This window comes from Chiloscyllium plagiosum, chromosome 9, assembly GCF_004010195.1.
Source record: "Chiloscyllium plagiosum isolate BGI_BamShark_2017 chromosome 9, ASM401019v2, whole genome shotgun sequence".
Taxonomy (NCBI): Eukaryota; Metazoa; Chordata; class Chondrichthyes; order Orectolobiformes; family Hemiscylliidae; genus Chiloscyllium; species Chiloscyllium plagiosum.
In genome coordinates this window covers 64,280,717-64,300,256 of record NC_057718.1, presented here as the reverse complement: position 1 = coordinate 64,300,256, position 19,540 = coordinate 64,280,717, and the positions used below count along the sequence as shown (strand labels likewise).

The 19,540-nt window shown below is 39.7% G+C and overlaps 1 protein-coding gene across 2 annotated transcripts in view; it reads left to right on the top strand.

The window, feature by feature from the left end:
• Positions 1 to 19,540, top strand: part of sft2d1 (SFT2 domain containing 1) — a 65,559-nt gene that overhangs the window by 29,138 nt on the left and 16,881 nt on the right. For both annotated transcript variants that reach the window (XM_043696110.1, XM_043696109.1), the window contains exon 4: positions 15,785 to 15,866. In XM_043696110.1, the coding sequence (XP_043552045.1) occupies positions 15,785 to 15,866 (82 nt within the window). The remainder of the gene's footprint in view (positions 1 to 15,784; positions 15,867 to 19,540) is intronic.

Sequence of the window (19,540 nt, the reverse complement as noted above, 5' to 3'; positions counted from 1 at the left end):
GTCTGCCCCAATCCCTCAACTGGCTTAAATACTGACTTGAGTGATAAAACTACTTTGGACAAGTTAATGGTAACTTTTAGATCATGATAAATGGTCGTGCTATGAGAACCACAAGGACATCCGTGTATATGTCCATTGGTCCCTTTTGAGGTACAAATAGATAACATGGTTAAGAAGGGATATAGAATACTCGCGTTGTTTAGCCGAGGCACTTGAGTTTAAGAGCAGGGAGATGATGCTGATACTGTATAAAATGTTGGTTAGGCTGCAACTAGAGTATTGTGTGCGTTTCTGGAATCCACATTATAGGAGGAATGTCATTAGTCTGGTGCAGAGGAGATTTAGCAGCATTTTGCCTGGGCTAGAGAGTTTTAGTTATGAATTGGTCCGATTAGTGATTTTTTCCTTGGAGCAGAGGAAACTGAAGGGCACGTAATTGAGATATTAGAAGGAAATATCATAGTATGGTTGAATTTAGAATACAGATGGAGAGTGTGAACATAAAATCCAATACCAGGGTCCTGCGCTTGAACAAGGGGGCCTATGAGAGAGGAACTGGCTAAAGTAGACTGGAAACAAAGATTTTATGGTCGGATAGTTGACAAGCAGTGGAGGACTTTCTAAACAATTTTTCAAAGTACTCAGCAAAAGTATATTCCGGTGAAAAGGAAGGACTGTAAGAAAAGGAGTAATCTGCCATGAGTGTCGAAGGAAATAAGGGAGTCCATCAAATTGAAAGGCAAGGCATACAAAGTGGCCAAAAACAGCATGAAACCAGAAGATTAGGAAACCTTTTAAAGGACAACAGAAAGCCACAAGAAGAGCTTAAAGAAAAGTAAAATAGAAAATAAGAAAAAACTAGCACAGAATATAAAGACAGAGCAAAAGTGTCTATAAATATATAAAACGAAAAAGAGTGGCTAAAGAAAACATTGGTCCTTTAGAGGATGGGAAGGGACATTTAATTATGGGATATATGATGAAATGGCCGAGGCATTGGATAGGTACTTTGTAACAGTCTTCACAGTGGAGGACACTAATAACATGCCAGTAATTGACCAAGAGACAAAGGTAGATTAGGACCTGGAAACAATCATTATCGCAGAAGAGGTAGTGTTGGACAAGCTAATGGAGCAAAGGATAGATAAGTCTCCTGGCCCTGATGGAATGCATCCCAGGGTACCAAAAGAGATGGCAGGAGAAATAGTAGGTGCGCTGGTGGTAATTTTCCAAAGTTTGCTGGACACTGGGCAATCCTAGTAGATTGGAAAACAGCAAATGTGACACCACTGTTTAAAAAGGGAGGTAGACAAAAGATGGGGAATTATAGACCAATTAGCTTAACCTCTGTAATGGGGAAGATGCTTGAGTCTATTATCAGGAAAGAAATCGCAGGGCATCTCGAAAGAAATTGTTACGTTGGACAAACGCAAGTAAGGTTCATGAAGGGCAGATCATGCTCGACCAATCTTTTGGAATTCTATGAAGACATTATGAGCAAGATGGACAATGGGGACCCAGTGGTTGTGGTGTACCTAGATTTCCAAAAGGCCTTTAACAAGGTGCCGTACAAGAAGCTGCTACATAAGGTAAGGATGCATGGTGTTGGGGATAGAGTATTAGCATGGATAGAAGATTGCTTCCTGTTAGTCAACCAAAGAGTGGGGATAAATGAGTGCTATTCTGGCTGGCAATCAGTGACTAGTGGTGTGCCTCAGGGATTGGTGTTGGTACTGCAATTATTTGCAATTTAAATAGATGATTTGGAGTTGGGGAGTATGATGTCAAAGTTTGCAGATGACACTAAGAGGAATGGCAGAGCAAAGTGTGCAGAGGACTGTGAAACTTTGCAGAGGAACAGAGATAAATTGAGTGAATAGGCAAAAGTCTGGCAGATGGAATACAATGTTAATAAATGTGCAGTCATACATTTTGGTAGGAGTAACAGTAAAAAAGATTATTACTTGAATGGTAAAAAGTTGCAGCATGCTGCTATCAAAGGGACCTGCATGTCCTTTTGCATGAATTGCAGAAGGTTGGTCTGCAGGTACAACAAGTAATTAGGAAGGCAAATGGAATTTTGTCCTTCATTGCTGAAGGGATTGAGTTTAAAAGCAGAGAGGTAATGTGCAGCTGTGCAAGATGGTGGTGAGGCCACACCTGGAGTACGGTGTGCAGTTTTGGTCACCTTACTTGAGGAAGGATGTACTGGCACTAGATGGGCGCAGAGGAGGTTCACTAGGTTGATTCCGGAGCTGAAGGGCTTGCTTACGAGGAGAGACTGAGTAGATTGGGATTATATTCATTGGAATTCAGAAGAAATGCGGGGGGGAATCTTATAGGAACATAAAATTATGAAGGGAATGGCAGGTGAAGTTAGGACAAAAGGGGATAGCCTCAAGATTAGAGGGAGCAGATTTAGGACTGAATTGAGAAGGAACTTTTGCACCCAGAGGGTTGTTAAGCTATGGAATTCCTTGCCCAGAGAAGTTGTTGACGCTTCTTCAGTAAACGCTTTTAATGCTAAGATAGATTTTTTTTTGAAAAATAAAGGAGTTAAGGGATACAGTGAGAGCGTGGGTAAGTGGGGCTGACTCCATTAAAAGATCAGTCATGATCATATTGAATGGCAGAGCAGGCTCGAAGAGCCAGATGGCCTACTCCTGCTCCTAGTTCTTATGGAGTTGTAAAGTTGAGGGTATAAATAGAGTAAACAGGACGAAATCTTCCCTCATGATGGAGTTACCAATGACCAAGAAGGCATAATGAGAGGCAGGAGAGGGGATCTGAGGAAAAACGCTTTCACCTAGAAGGTGGTGGGAATCTGGAACACTCAGCCTATAAGGGTGGTGGAGGCTGAAACCCTCATGACATTTATGAAATATTTAGATATACACTTGTGATGCCAAGGCATGCTAGGCTATGGGCCAGTATTGAAATAGCTAGTTATTTGTTTTTCACCGGCACACTCAATGGGCCAAAGGGCCTTTTTATGTGCACTAGACCTCAATGACTACATCTCTGATAATAAGTAGAAATGGAGTAGAATCACTGACAAACTTCAATTCATCACAAGCTTGATGCATCCATAGGATTCACTCTGCCACCAGCAGCTCTTCAACTGTATATCATGCTGATTTCTCTGTCTTTCACGTGAAGAAGTTCCCACCAACCATTTGGTTTATATCACTTATAACTGCACGTTCAACTGATTGTTATGCTCAGGCAGCTTTGCAAATTAAAGTCAAAAGACTTCAAAACGTATGAACTCAGAATGCCACATTGTCAGAAGTGCTGAACTTTTTGAGATATTGGACTAGTTGCGGTATTGCTCCCTCAGATGGATGTAAAAGAACCTACATTGATGCTGAGCAGAGATTTTCCCAGTGACTAGGCCTTCTGCTAACATCTAAAACTACTGAGCTGCTCACTGATCTAATTGTTTGTGCAAGTTAATTGGTTAATTCTTTTTCTGAGTTACAACAGCATGTACTCTTCAAAGCTCTCATTTGCTGGAAAGTCCTTTGGGATGTCCCAGATTTCTGAAAGAAACTAAGCTTGGATTCATTCTTCAATTGTAAATGTGAGTAGTAAGTTGTAATGTAGCTGCAGCTAGTGCAGACCTTCTGTAATTAGTTTACTTTCTCCTCACTGCCTTTCCTGCCTAAAGCTTGAATTGCCCACTTCACTTTTAGTATGTTAATTTGTGAGTGAAATAAGTCAAGTCTATATGGGGTTAGTGACAAGTGAAATTATTAAACAATTAAGTAAGTTTTGCAAAGAAATGTAACCAGTGTTAAGCTTCGTTGAAGTTTTGATTTGTCATGGTGTCTCTTCAAGGGACAATCATGTGTTTTTGTCTCTGGTTAACTTGGTTATTAGCTCCAGAGGGGTAAGGGGGTTGTGGTGGGTTTATGGTTCTGTTTTTAGTTTGAAGAAATAATTATGAACAAGTAAATTAACTCTGTTCAAGGGAAAGTTTTGTATCTTGGTACGGGCTTCACTTTCAACACTGGATACAGTTATCATATTTCAGGAAGCAGGTCGGAAAGTATTTACCTGACAAACACCTGGAATAGTTATATGGCCTTGTGAGGAAAAGTTGGACAGGCTGGGCTTATACTCATTGGTGTTTGGAAGAGTAAGAGGTGACTTGTTTGAAACATAAGATCCTGAGCGGTTTTGACAGAGCTGTGAAACAGGTGTTTTCTCTTGGGAGAATCTCTCAAATTAGGGATCACAGTTAAAAATATAATGGGTCACCCATCGAAAACAGGCATGAAGCAATTTTTTGCTGTGTCAAGCAGCTTGGGAACTTTTCTTGAAAAGGCAGTGCAAGTAGAGTCTTTGTATGTTTTTAAGACAGAGTGGATAGATTCTTGTTAAACAAAGGTTATAAGGATAGACAAGCACATGAATTTGAGGCTGCAGTCAGATCAGCTATGATCTTTTAGTGGTGCAGACTCTAGCAGAAATAAACTGTTCGGCTGTTGCGTCTGCTCTGCCAGTCAGTAAGATTGAGTCTAATCTAATAATCTTCAAATCAACTTTTCTGCCTTTTTCCCATAACTCTGATCTCCTTATTGATTAAATACTGTCCATCTTGGCCTTGAATATATGTAACCAACCCAAACTTGACAGCCCTCTACAGGAAAGAATTACATAGTTTGACTACTTTCTGAAAGAAGAAATTCTTCCTCCGTTCTTCCATTCTTTCTTTCAAAGTGCTTAACCTCACATTTTCCCACATTATACTCCCCAACCACTAAGTTTTCATTCACCCACCTATCCAACCAGTCCATTTTCCGTCAGACTCCCTGCATCATCATCATCATCACTATCCACCTCCTATTGTTTTGTCATTTGCAAAGTTAGTACATTGACTTCTCTCTTCCAAGTCAACAATGTATCCTGCAAAGTGTTGTGGTCCAGCACTGAGCCCTTTTGACGATGTTAAAAATTGTATGTCATCAAAAGTTTTATTTAAAAGCTGTACTGTTGTGATGGTCTTCTCCTAAAGTGTGTTAAAACCATGGTGAGCATTATAATTAGAACGGTAGAGAGGATATTTTAAACTTTGGGCAAGGAATCAAATTTGGGAACATATGATAAGCTAACTAAAGAAGACAAGGGAAATGATGATTATGTTTGGAAGGGGACATAGTGTACAAAGCTCTATCTGAAAGGCATCTGTCACTTATAATAGATGAATACACGGTACAAATAGAAAAAAAATGTATGATGTGACAGTAATTCATGTTCGAGGGTGCAAAACATTTCGTAAGAGCAGAAAGCTAGGAAAAGGTGGAGGGATAACTGAGTTGAAGATGATGTTGGTACCAAAGAGATGCCCTTATTCTATATCCTGATGTCCAGAACTCCGATTGAGATACAAAATTAGTAGTGGTCAGAAGTCACTTGTGGCAATGGTTTTGCTAACCCTGACTGTAATCACACTGTCCAGCTAGGTCTGCTGGAGGAAATAATGGGTCATTTTGTAAAAGGTGTGTCAACAATCACGGGAGATTTTTATCTGCATATAGATTGGATGAATCAGATTGACAAGAGTAGTCTGGACAATGAGTTTATAGGAGTGTTTTTTGAGACAGGTTCTTGGGGCAATATGTTCTAGATCTAACCAAAGGAAAGGGTATACTAGATCTGGTAAATTACGAGATGGGATTAATTAATCTCAATGAAAATGTCTCAATAGCAATTATCAAAATATGACAGAATTTCATATTCAGTTTGAGGGAGGGAAGCAACTCTAAGATTTGGGTGGCACAGTGATTAGCACTGCTGCCTCACAGCGCCAAGGACCCGGGTTCAATTCCGACTCGGGCAACAGTCTGTGTGGAGGTTGCACATTCTCCCCGTGTCTGCGTGGGTTTCCTCCGGGTGCTCTGGTTTCCTCCCACAATCCAAAAATGTGCAGGTTAGGTGAATTGGCCATGCTAAATTGCCCGTAGGGGTAGGTGTGGGGGAATGGGTCTGGGTGGGTTGCTCTTCGGAGAGTCACTGTGGACTTGTTGGGCCGAAGGGCCTGATACCACACTAAGTAATCTAATCTAAAAAAAACTACTCTTATCTAATATAATCTAATTAGTGTATTAAATTTAATAACGGCAATCATGCAGAAATGAAAGCAGAGCTGATTTGAATGAAGTGGGAAATTAAGGGATGGGTCTGCCACTGCATCTCTACTGATATTTAAGGATACGTTTTCAGCATACTTGAAAGACCTAAAGGAAGGTTGCACCACCCATGACTAATTAAAGCAATTACAAATAGTATCAAATTGAAAGAAAATGTCATTGCCAAAGAATGAATAGCAGATCAAAATATTGAACAAAATATGAACAGCAAAGAATTATTAAATTGATGGACAAGTGGAGTACCAGAGGGAACTAAGTAGAAATATAAGACATGAATTTCTGCAAACATTGAAAGGCTAAAGAGTGAGTAATATAATGCTGGTCCTTGACAAAGACTGTGGAGTTAATAGAAAATAAGGAAATAGCGAAGTAATTGAACAGCTATTTTCTGTCTGAATTCACTGCAGAGTATACAAATAACGTCTGGAAATTAATTATGAGTTAGGAGGTGAAAGGAAAGAAGAACTTTTAAAAATTATAATTGCCAGGGAAAATTCTTGAAATTGAAAGCTGACCAAGTCACCAGGTCCTTATGAATTTCATCCTAGCATCTTTTTTAAAATAAAAAGTGGTTGCTAAGATTAATGAATTGGTTTTTAATTTTCCAAAATTCCCAAGATTCTGGAAAGATATCGTCAAATTAGAAGGTCTCCTGTGTTCAAGAAAGGGAATGGAAACACCAGGTGCAAAGCCAACTAATCTCTGTCATCGGGAAATTGCTGGAATCTGTTAAGATTATTGCAAGGTACTTAAAGTCTCAAGGCAATCAGGCAGAGTCAACGTGGTTTTGTGGAAGGGAAATCCAGTTTGATGAATGCTTGGAATTCTTTGAGAAAGTACAGAGCTTGGATAAAGGAGAATCTGTGGATATACAGTGCTTGGATCTCTAGAAGACATTTGACAACGTGATTGAACAAAGTTTACTGCAAAATTAAAGCTCATTGTAAAAGGTAATGTATTAACATGGAGAAAGCATTTTTTGAAAAGATTTGTAACTCAGGATGATGGTAAGTCAAGTTAGCTGGCTGAGCTTGAGGTTTGTTTTCAGATGTTTCGTCACCGTACTAGGAAACAACATCACTGAGAGTCTCCAGTGAAGCACTGGAGGTGTGTCCGGGCTCTCTCTCTATAGGTCTTGATTTCTTTCTTTCATCAGGGTGATGTCATTTCCAGTTTTTTTTTCTCGAGGGAAGGTAAATAGGATCTAAATCGATGTGTTTATTAATGGAGTTCTGGTTAGAATGTCATGCCTCTAAGAATTCTTGTTTGTGTCTTTGTTTTGCCTGTCCTAGGATGTGTGTATTGTCACGTCAGTGTGGTGTCCATCTTGGTCTGTATGTATAGAAAATGGTGAGAGTGGTCATGTCTTTTGGTGGCCACTTTGTGTTCATGTATCCTGGTGGCAAGTTTCCTGATAGTTTATCCAATGTAGTGTTTTTTACAGTTCTTGCATAGTATCTTGTAAATTACATTAGTATTGCTTCCCTTGGGGGAAAAAAAACGGAAATGACATTACCCACCTTCAGAAACCCAGATCTATAAATGGAGAGGCAGGGCATACCACCAGCGCTTCACTGGAGCATCTCACTGATGATGTTACCCAGCCATGGTGACAAAATGTCTGATAAACAAACCTTCCAGTTCAGCGAGCTAACTGACGGACGTTATGGAGAAAGCATTTATAGCTACTACAAGACAAGGCAAAAATGGATAATTTTCAGGTTGACAAGATGTGATATGTGAAGCTTCACAGGAATCAGCTTGGGCATCAACTTTTTTTTTAACATTATTCACTTAAGGGATGAGGGCATCAGTAGCTGGACCAGCATTTACTGTCATGCTGTATTTGCCCTTGAGAAGGTCATGGTAAGCTTCTGCTTTGAACTGCTGAAGCCCATGTTCTGTAGGAAGACTCGGAATTCCCTCCTTAAAGGTATTCTAGGATTTCAATCCAGTGACACTGAAAGGAATGGTGATATATTTGCAAGTCTGGATGATGAGTAGATTGGGGGGAGTCAGAGAATTATACAGCTGGAAACAGACCCTGTGGGCCAACTCCAAACAGACGACCTAATCTGATGTAGTTCCATTCATCACCAATAAGGTCCATATCCCTCTAAATCCTTGCTACTCATGTACCCATCAGATGCCTTTTAAATGTTGTAATTGTACCTGTCACCACCGCTTCCTCTGGCCACTCATTCCATTCACGCATGTGAAAAGCTGCCCCTTAGGTTCCTTTTATATCTTTTCCCCTCTCACCTTAAACTGATACTGTCCAGTTTTGGACTCTACTGTCCTGGCTATTCCCCCAGTCCATGTACCTCATAAGTTTATAAACCCCTGTAAGGTCACCCCTCAGCCTCCAATGCTCCAGGTAAAAACAAAAGCTTCCACCCATTCACCCTCTCCCTACAGGTCAAACTCTGCAAAATCCTTGGAAATCTTTCCTGAATTATCTCAACTTTAACAACATTTTACCTTTGACAGGCATACCAGAATTAAAACTGGCCTCACCAATGTTGGAGGTGGCATGATGGCTTAGCACTGTTGCCTCAGTGCCAGGAACCTGGTTTCGAATCCAGTCTCTGGCGACTGTCTGTGTGGCGGTTGCACGTTCTCTCCACATCTGTGTGAATTTCCTCGGAGTGTTCCAGTTTCCACTTCAAAGATGTGCGGGTGAACTGGCCATGCTAAGTAGCCCACAATGTCCAGGAAATTCAGGCTAGGTGCATTAGCCATGGGAAAATGCAGGATTACAGGGATAGGGTAGGGGATGGGTCTGGGTGAGCTGCTCTTTGAAGGGTCCGTGTGGTCTTGATAGCCAGAATGGCTTGCTTCCACACTTTCTAATGATTGTAATGTCCTATACAGCCACAACATGACATCCTCACTCCTATACTCAATGCACTGACCAATGAAGGCAAGCATGCCAAACATCATTACCATCCCATCTACCTGCGACTCCACTTTCAAGGAACTGTGCACCTGCACCGCTAGGTATCTTTGTTCAGCAGCACTCCCAAGGGTCCTACTATTCACTGTACAATTCCTGCACAGGGTTGCCATACCAAAATGCAACACTTCACGTTTGCCTCCTTGACCCATTGGCCCATTTGATCAAGGTCCCATTGTACTTAGAAATAACTTTCACTGTCCATTAGACCACTAATTTTGGCGTCATCTGCAAACTTACTAACCATATCTGCTGTATTCACATCCAGATTATTTATGTAAATGATGAAAAGCCGTGGACCTAGTACCAATCCTTGTGGCACACCACTGGCCTCTAGACCGAAAAATAACCCTGTATCACCACCCTCTGTCTCCTACATTCGAGCCAAGTTTGTATCCAACTGGCTAGCTCCCCATAGATTCCTTGTGATCTAACCTTGCTAATCAGTCGTATATGCAGGATCTGATTGAAGTCCATATAGACAACGTCCACCTGCTGTGCATTCATCAATCTTCTTTGTTACCTCTTCAAAAAGAAGTAACTCAATCAACTTAGTGAGACACTATATTTCCCATGCACAAAGCCATGTTGACTATCTATAATCAGGCCTTGCCTGTCAAAATGCATGTAAATCCTGCCCCTCAGAATCCCCTCCAACAACTTACCCACCATTGGCGTCAGGCTCACTGTTCTATCATTCCCTGGCTTTCCTCACCACTTTTCCTAAATAAGGATATCTTCCGGCAACTCACCCATGGCTATCAATCGCAGGTGATGATGTATCCTTGCATCCGCTGTCTTTGTCCTTCGAGATGGAATTAATTGTGGGTTTGAAAGGCGCTGTCTAAAAAGCCTTGGTAAAGTTCTGCCAGTGTTTTTTTTACATACTGTTGCTGCTGAGCATGCATGGTGAAGGTAGTAGACATAGTCCCAATCAAATGAGCTGCTTTGTCCTCAATGGTGTCAAGCTTCTTGAGTATTGTTGGAACTGAGCTTAACTAAGCAAGTGGAGAGTACTCCATTACACTGCTGACTTGTGCCTTGTAAATGGTGTACAGACATTAAGGAGTCAGGATGTGAATTACTCATTGCAGGTTTTCTAGCCTCTGACCATCTCTTGTAGCCACAGTGTTTGTATGGCTAGTCCAGTTCAGTTTCAGGTCAATAGTAACATACCTAGGATACTGATAGTGAAAAATTCGATGATGGTAACATAATTGAATGTCAAGGGGTCATGGTCACAACTTCTCTTGTTGGCGAAAGTCATTGCCCAGCACTTAGGTGGTGCGAATATTCCTTGTACTTGTCAGCCCTTACCCAGATATTGTCCCAGTCTTGAAGCATTTAGACAGGAATCAAACTCTAATGGGTCATTCTTATGGTTGCAAGATGTAAAGACTGATATGCCAGAGATCCGTGTTGGTGCATCAGCTTTTTACATTTTATATAAATGACTAAAGGGATCAAAGGTAAGGTTGCTAAATCTGCTGATGACAAAAATATATGGGAAAGCAAGTTATGAGGAAGACTAGAGATTGGGAAGGGTTATAGATAGGTTAGGTAACTGTGCAAGGTCTGACAAATGGGTGCGAATGTAGGAAAAATTGTAATTGTTCAGTCTGGCAGGAAGAACCTTTATAAAAGCATATTTAAACAGAGAGATTACAGAACTTTAAGGTGCAGAGGGATCTGGGTGCTCTAGTGCATGAATTACAAAAGGTTAGTTGGCATTTAGGAAAAATAGAGATGGAAATGTGTTGCTGGAAAAGCGCAGCAGGTCAGGCAGCATCCAGGGAACAGGAGAATTGACGTTTCGGGCATTAGCCCTTCTTCAGGAATGAGGAAAGTTTGTCCAGCAGGCTAAGATAAAAGATAGTGAGGAGGGAATTGGGGGAGGGGCATCGAGTCCAAAGACCTGCATATCCTTGGTGGAGTGGGAGGGGGAATTGAAATGTTGAGCTACAGGGTGGTTGGGTTGGTTGGTCCGGGTGTCCTTTTTCCACCTATCACATTTCCGACGCCCCTCCCCCAAGTCCCTCCTCCCTATCTTTTATCTTAGCCTGCTGGACAAACTTTCCTCATTCCTGAAGAAGGGCTAATGCCCGAAACGTCGATTCTCCTGTTCCCTGGATGCTGCCTGACCTGCTGCGCTTTTCCAGCAACACATTTCCATCTCTGATCTCCAGCATCTGCAGACCTCGTTTTCTCATTTAGGAAAAATAATTGAATATTTCCATTTCTAGTGAGGGGAGTGACCTCAAACATATAGGTGAACATTGGGAGATACTGGCCATAATTTTCTCTCTCAATATGGACACGATGCCAGGGAACACACGAATTACAAATATTGACACCATTGTTCAGAAAACTCTCTAAGGGGAAGGCTAGCAACCAAGGACCGATGAGTTTTAACCCTAGAGATAGTGTTTAGAAACAATAACTCAGGATAAAATTAACAGTTATTTGGCTAAACAGATTAATAAGGAAGTCAACGTGGATTTGTTGAAGTAGTTCTTATTTAGCTAATATGAATGTCTTAATGATGTAATGATTGATTGTGGTGCACATGAACTTCTTGAAAGCCTTTTACTATATAACAGGCTTGTCAGCAAAGTTGAACATGATGGAATAAAAGGGGCAGTGGATGCGGAATTGTAAACTATTTTTAAGGCAGATTCTTACCAAGCAGATGAATATGGTCAGAGGTATGCAGGAATGTAGAATTGAAGTTAAATTCAGTCCAAAGGGCTGAGTGGCCTAATCTTGTTCTAGTTCGTCTGTTCATGTAGACCAATTTTAATTAGTAAGGGAACCTGGGATAGTGAAGTTGAGAATTATCAGACCAGTCATCAGGTGGTGTAGACTCGGTCTGCTTCTGCTGCTACATCTTATGGTGTGATGGTCTTCCTGAAACATGCAGAATCCTGAGCAGAAAAGAGGGGGATCACAGCTAACTAGGAGTGAGGATAAGTTGGAATCACCAAAGTAATTTATTACTTGCAAGAGAAAGTAACTTAAGGTTACATTTGCTGAAGACCTAGCTGCAGAAAACATTCCGTTGTTATTAAAGCAAACATGGTCAATGTTTAAATTTGAATCTGAGATGATCTGCAAGGGAGTAAAGAGAGTAATAACTGCCTATCTTGAATATACAATGGAAATACATTGACTGTAACCTTACCAATCTGAAGGTGTGTTTCAGCTTTTGTTTTGTAGAAGCTTGCCAGTTATTTGGGGATAAAAGCTTGCTGGCTTATGCCTGATATATTACATCTATTCAAATTCAATGATGTGTGGAATATCAATGCTTTCTTTCCGTGTTGCACCTTTAAATTTGCAGAATGTATTGTTACTGTACTAGTCTGATTGGATTAGATTACATTACTGATTAGATTAGATTACATTACAGTGTGGAAACAGGCCCTTCGGCCCAATAAGTCCACACCGACCCGCCGAAGCGCAACCCACCCATACCACTATATTTACCCCTTACCTAACACTACGGGCAATTTAGCATGGCCAATTCACCTGACCTGCACATCTTTGGACTGTGGGAGGAAACCAGAGCACCCGGAGGAAACCCACGCAGACACTGGGAGAACGTGCAAACTCCACACAGTCATTCGCCTGAGGCGGGAATTGAACCCGGGTCTTTGGCGCTGTGAGGCAGGATTGCTAACCACGGTGCCACCGTGCCACCCACGGCTAATAAAGTTGTTAGCGAGAATCAAAAAGTAGCTATGAAAAGCAAAGCATAGACCTCGAGGAGTGCAAGGAAAAATAAAAGTTATGCTGTGCCTCTTTGAAAGTGTGCTGTTGGTATTATGTTGCTTTTATTAGTACAATTACCACAATATTTGATTTCTAGATATTTTTCATTGTAGCCAATGCATTCTTTAAGCCAGTAAATTGCAACATAATCACTATAATCTGTTCAAAGCAAACCAAGTTTGGCCTTAATTAGCAGTTAGTAATGCCAAATGAGCATTTTAGTTATTTGGTAGTTTGTAATCTACAAGGCATTGTGATGTCAATATATTGAGAAATTATTTCATGTTAAAATATTATGCGTCATCCAATATGGATATGTATATCCAACACTATTAGACGGATTGAATAAACCAGTATAAAATGAAATATCTGTGTGGATTTAAATGATGCTGTCTAAATAGCAGCTGAGAACGAAACGTCAATCTGTGTTGCTTTTTTACGTATTTGCTTTCATCAGTCTTGATGCTTGCATAGTTATAAAACAATTACTCCTACATCATGAAAGCAGAAAAAACAATAAGCATTTTGAAGCCATAGAGCTCATGGAAAATGACTCATTACAGTGCATTGCCAAAGAATAGTTTGCACAGACAAAATATTAAACAACTTTGTTTCCTTTGACCAAAATTTATTTTACTTCCTACTTTTTTATGAAGATAATTAAACTTGAAATCTATTCTAGGCACTAATTGTGGTTGATTTTGCACAAATTTTCAACCTTTTATTACTTAGGTTTTTTTTATAATTGTAAAACTTTGAAGTTGAAAGTTATCTCACTGTTGCCAAAAATAAGAAAAATAAGAGTTTGTGTGACTTTTGTATAGTTTATAGAACATAGCCTTGAAAAGGAGGCTCATTTAGTCACACCATCTCCAAGAGTTGGATTGTATTGTTGACTCTAAATTAGTGAATAAACGAACCCGTTTTGGTAAAACAGTAATTATGTATACCCTGCCAAATTGTCTTTTCTGAAAATATAGTTTATAAGTTGAAAAGAAAATTAACTGTAAATCTGTTTGACTTCCTCAATGAAATAGCTTTGCATTAAAGCATAAATGATTGCCAGTGACAACTAAGCTCATTTGAATGTTATGCTCATCAATTGCATGTAAATCAAAAATTGAGCATGTTATCTCACAAATCTGTACCTTTTTCCAAAACTCTGTATTTAAATCTCTCTGGTCAAGGTTTTGCATGCATACCCATAATCCCGAAATAGTCCTGGGTAATAAATTTCAGCTTCTGTGTAAGTGACCATGATGCACAGCCCATCCTCATCCTTTCTGACACCTCTGCAATCTTTGACATGGAACCACTCATTTTCTTTCAATGTCTTATATGTTGTCCAACACTAGTAGACAGACCTCACCTGATTCCACTTGGCTTTGGAGTCATTGCCAAAAAAATTGCATTGGCATTATCTTTCACAGCATTACTATTCTGGCATGACTACTTCCTTCTCTGGGGTGGCACAGTGGCTCAGTGGTTAGCACTGTTGCCTCACAGCACCAGGCATCCAGGTTCAATTCCAACCTTAGGTGACTGTCTGTGTGGAGTTTGCACGTTCTCCCTGTGCCTGTGTGGGTTCCTCTAGATGCTCTGCTTTCCTCCCACAGTCCAAAGATATGCAGGTTAGGTGGATTGGAGATGCTAAAATTGCCAATTGTGTCCAAGGATATGCAGGCTATGTACATTTGCCATCGGAAACATGGGGTCACGGGAATAGAGTATGAGTTGTGGCTCTGGGTGTGGTTCTCTTTGAGGGCACTCAAAGGGCTTAATCCCACACTGTAGGGTTTCTTTATTATATTAGGTTACCCATCTCCAGCCTGCTTCCGCTTTTCTGCTGTTGAATCCTTGTCTATGTCTTTGTCAGTTCTATTTCAGTGCTCTTCCTGCCAGTCACTTCACTTTCCATAAACCTGCTCATGCAATCCATAGCCTAAACCAAACGCCACTCCATTAGCCATCATTGACTTTGCCTGCCTGTATTGGCTACCAGAGCACTATGCCTCAATTTTAGCCAGCTCATCCTTTGGTTAAAAGCCCTCCTTGGTTCTCTAGAAGCATTGTTGCTCCAACTATGAATTCTTTCACATCCATCACTTCTTTCATGTCACTGTTAGAAACCATGCTTTTAATCATCTTGCCTCTGTAATGTCTTTAGGACATTGCCATCTATTAAAGTTGCTTTATAAATGGGATTGTACTTGTAAAACGGAAAAAAATGTTTTGAGACTTTATGCTATCGAGAAAGGAACAAATCTGATTTATTCAGAGGTTTTTGTTCCAAGAAATTATTAAAAATTGAAAACAGCATTTTAAAGAAAGCTGTGAAGACTGTTTCCATTTGTAAAACAATTTCCTGGTATTCAGTATTTTCCTTATTTTTCTTCTGTATCATCTGAAATTTGTAAATTATTTTCTTTAAATTTATGCCACTTTCAGATTGGCAAGTATTCTGGATACCTTGTGTTATCCAGTTTTTTGAAAAAAACTGCTATCATCTGCATTTTGTAAGAGATGCAGTCAGGTTGTTGAATGAAGATTTTGGAGAAAGCCTATTGGTAACTGCCATCAGTGCTGTTTAATTCAATAAATGCTTTAAATTAATATTGAATGCAAAGTGAAGACGGGATGGCAGTGTGACTACATTTCCTAACACAAGTTTCACTTTGATATCAATGCTATTGTGTGGTTTGAAAAGCTACACAGCTTTTTAAAAAAAAATCTTTTGGCTCCATGAAGTGAAAGGGTGATTCTGATTGAGATTCATAGTTTGCTGCCTAATAATTGACAACTGTAAGACCGCTTTGTCTTTCTTTCCTCCTGAATCTACTCACCTTCTTTGCCAAACCTAGTTTCTGAAAACTTAAATTTGTTTTCTGTCTGATAATTCCAGCACCTGCTTTCTCATGGGCCCATTGAAGCAACTGAAGAAGATGGTTGATCCGAACCGTTTGTTTGCCACTATTATTATGTTGGTAATTAGAACTTTACTACACCAAGTTTTCTTCTAAATTCTATTATAGTAAATTTTTTGTATGCATTCTTTCTATAAGTTTAACAAATTTACATAAAGTACTGTACCATAAAAGAGTATTATTTACAGGGACTAAGGAATAGGCATGAAAGTAAAGTTGATGCCATACTCTGATCAATTGGAAAATTAAATCACAGGTTCAAGGGGCCAAATGGCCTATTGTTCCTAATTTGTATGGTTGTATGATTTGAAAATGTAATTTTCCCAGAAATTATTCTGAATTAATTTAAAAAGTGCAAGCCAATTCTATTCTAAAATTTTCAAATTTCCAAGTTGTCATTACTGCACATTATTTATGTTAGCTCTTTGTTCATCATCCTTTCTCTCCAACCCATGATCATTAATACCACTAATTTTTGGCAAATAGCTCAGCCCTATCTGGCTTTGATGTTGCATTTGTTTGTCCTAATTTAAACCACAGGTAATAAGTGAATTACTGGAGCTTGCTGAAACATTGGGTCCTTTCATTAGCTCCCTATCTGTGGTGGGGGCTTTGAATGTGATTTTATTGATGTGACTAAAAAGATTTTTTGAAATTCCAACATTTCTGTTGCACAAATTGTCATCCTGTTTTGTAATATTCAAAGTGCCTTTACATTTGGCGATGGAGGGTCTCAATCATAAGTAAACCTTTATCATGCTTATAAATACTTACAAAATACTTATAAAAGTCAAGTTTAGGCAACATATTTTAAATTGGACAGAAATAGGACTAATCATCTGAAAGGTTACATTTTGTCTTATGTAGTGTTGTGTGTCATTTTCATTGTCTATTTCACATATTACTAAGTTAAAACAGGAATATTTGTAGAATTGTTGATCCATCAATGTGTTTTACAAGCTAGTGACAGACTCTTAAACGTCAAAGAATGTGTGTGAAATTACTTGTTTGTTCGACCTTCAAGTACAATTTTCCTGTCAAAAGGGGAACTACCTTGGGATTTTGCCCCTCCAGATATTGGCACCTTGAACAGTCATATGATTTCTATCTAACTTGCAGTACAAGAACTCACTCTGTGGACTGTACTATCAATGGCTGCAGTCTTTCCCACTGAAAAATAATCAAGTACAACTTTTATATTGATCTAAATATGATAAATTTTTAAATAAACTCAGTTCTTTTGGTGGATTGTATAAATTTGTTCTTTTTTTTGTATTTTACCAATGCTACCTCAGAATTTTGGCAGCTTTCAAACAATCCTTTTCTGCATGTCAATATAGCTCAAAACTTTAAGTTGTGTGTTAAGTACTTTCTTGAATATTCCAGATGAAGGGCTTTTGCCCGAAACGTCGATTTTCCTGCTCCTTGGATGCTGCCTGAACTGCTGTGCTTTTCCAGCACCACTCTAGTCTAGAATCTGGTTTCTAGCATCTGCAGCCCTTGTTTTTACCCAGTGGTTAGCACTGTTGCCTCACAGCACCAGGGACCTGGGTTTGATTCCTGCTTTAGGCGACTGTCTTTGTGGAGTTTGCACATTCTCCCAGTGTCTGTGGGGTGTCCTCCAAGTGCTCTGGTTTCCTCCCACAGTCCAAGGATGTGCAGGTAAGGTGAATTGGCCATGCTAAATTACCCATAGTGTTCAGGGATGTGTATGTTAGGTGTATTAGTCTAGGGTAAACGTAGAGTAGTAGGGGAATGGATCTGGGTGAGTTACTCTTCGGAGGATCAGTGTGGACTTGTTGAGCTGAAGGGTCTGTTTCATATTGTAGGGATTCTATGATTAACTCAATTGGTGAGATAAGAATGATTACCCTTGACATCAAAATCGCATTCAACTATGGCATCAAGGAGTCCTAGCAAAACTCAAGTCAGTTGTTTGGAGTTGAGCCTAGCACAATGGAAAATGGTTGTGATTTTTGGAGGTTAAACATTTCAACTCCAGGGCATCACTGCAAGATCTCCTCAGTGTGATATTCTATGTGCGAACAACAGAAGTGGGAATGCTTGCCAATAATTATAGTGTTCAAGATTATTTTTAGCTCCTCAAATACTGAAGTAGTCTGTACCAAAATGCAATATGACCTTGTTAACAGCCAGGCCTGGGCTGACAAGTGGCAAGTAACATTAACATCAAACAAGTTCCAGCAATGACCATCTCCAACAAAAGAGAATCTAACCATTGCTTCTTGAAATGCAATGGCATTACTAATTCTGAAAACCCCACTAATACCATCCTGAGGGTTACTATTGACGAGAAACAAAATTGCACTAACCATGCAAATACTATTGGTACAGTAGCTGGTCAGAGGATAGGAATCCAGCCCACCGCCTGAGTCTCCCAAAGCCTGTCCACTGTCTACAGGGCATAAGCTAGGAGTGTAATGGGATATTCTCCACATTCCTGAATAAGTGCAGTGCCAATAGCATTTAAAGCTTGACAGTATCCAGTACAAAGCAATAATCTCGATTGACACCTATCTACTACCTTCGATATTCATGTTCTTCACCCCCAACAAACACTATCAGCAGTATGCGCCATCTACAAGATGGGCTGCAGAAATTCACCAAGGCTTCTTATACCATTTTCCAAACCCATGAACACTACCACTTAGAAATACCAGGACAGCAGATGAATGGGAATACCATCACCTGCAACTATTCCTCCAAGCTACCACTCATCCTAAATTGAAAATATATTCCAGTTGCTTTAGTGTTGCAGGATCAAACCCCTGGAACGCTGTCACTTTCAGCATTGCTGTTGTACCTGTTCTAAATGAACTATAGCTGTTCAAGAAGACAGCTCACCACCAACACAAGGGCAATTGGGAATGGCCAATAAATGTAACCTAGCCAGCAAAGCCCACATCTTAATTTCTTCTTTTTTAAAAAAAAAGATTGATACCAAGATCTGAAACTCCAGCTCTTCTCAAAACAATTGGCTATTGCCAGCTCCAATGAAGAAGTGAGCATGGTTAGGTTAAATGCTCAAGATACCTTTTAACGTTGCAATTGTTAAATCTTTTCTCCAACTCAGCTATTATTGCTGGAACAGAGGCATATAGTTCTGAAACTACATCTTTTATTTGTGTCCTGTCTTTAGAATATCAGCTCTGACAATAACCAAAGTATGCCAAATACAAATATCGCTCAACAATTTTCTTGTTCCCAGTATGGGCTAATAAGTCACAAGTAACATTAGCGCCATAAAAGTACCACAGCTAAAACATATCCAACAAGATAGAATCTAATTATCTAATTATCATAGCTGAATCTCCTGCTATGAACATTGAGTGTTCCATTAAACAAAAGCTAAACTTAACCTACCTGAAGGTTAATTTTTCTAAGTACCTGGTTCCAGATGACTGGACAATTTCTTGCTACACATAGCCAGACAAGCTGAATAATTCATCATCTGAACAAAGCAAGAAATATAGATGTGAAACCAGTTGTAGGTTCTGGGTCAGGTTGCAACCATCTTTTATCACAGAAGCCAATATGTGATATAGTGAACTTAGATTGAATTAAAAACTCCTGAGTTCAAATGCTATAAGCCTTCCTTTGCACATTTTAACTTGCTGTTGGAAGAAAAACATTTGTTTTAAACCAGGTATTGCCTTTTGAACTATAAACATGATTTGTCATTGGGCAGATTGACAATACATGTGGAATTAGTA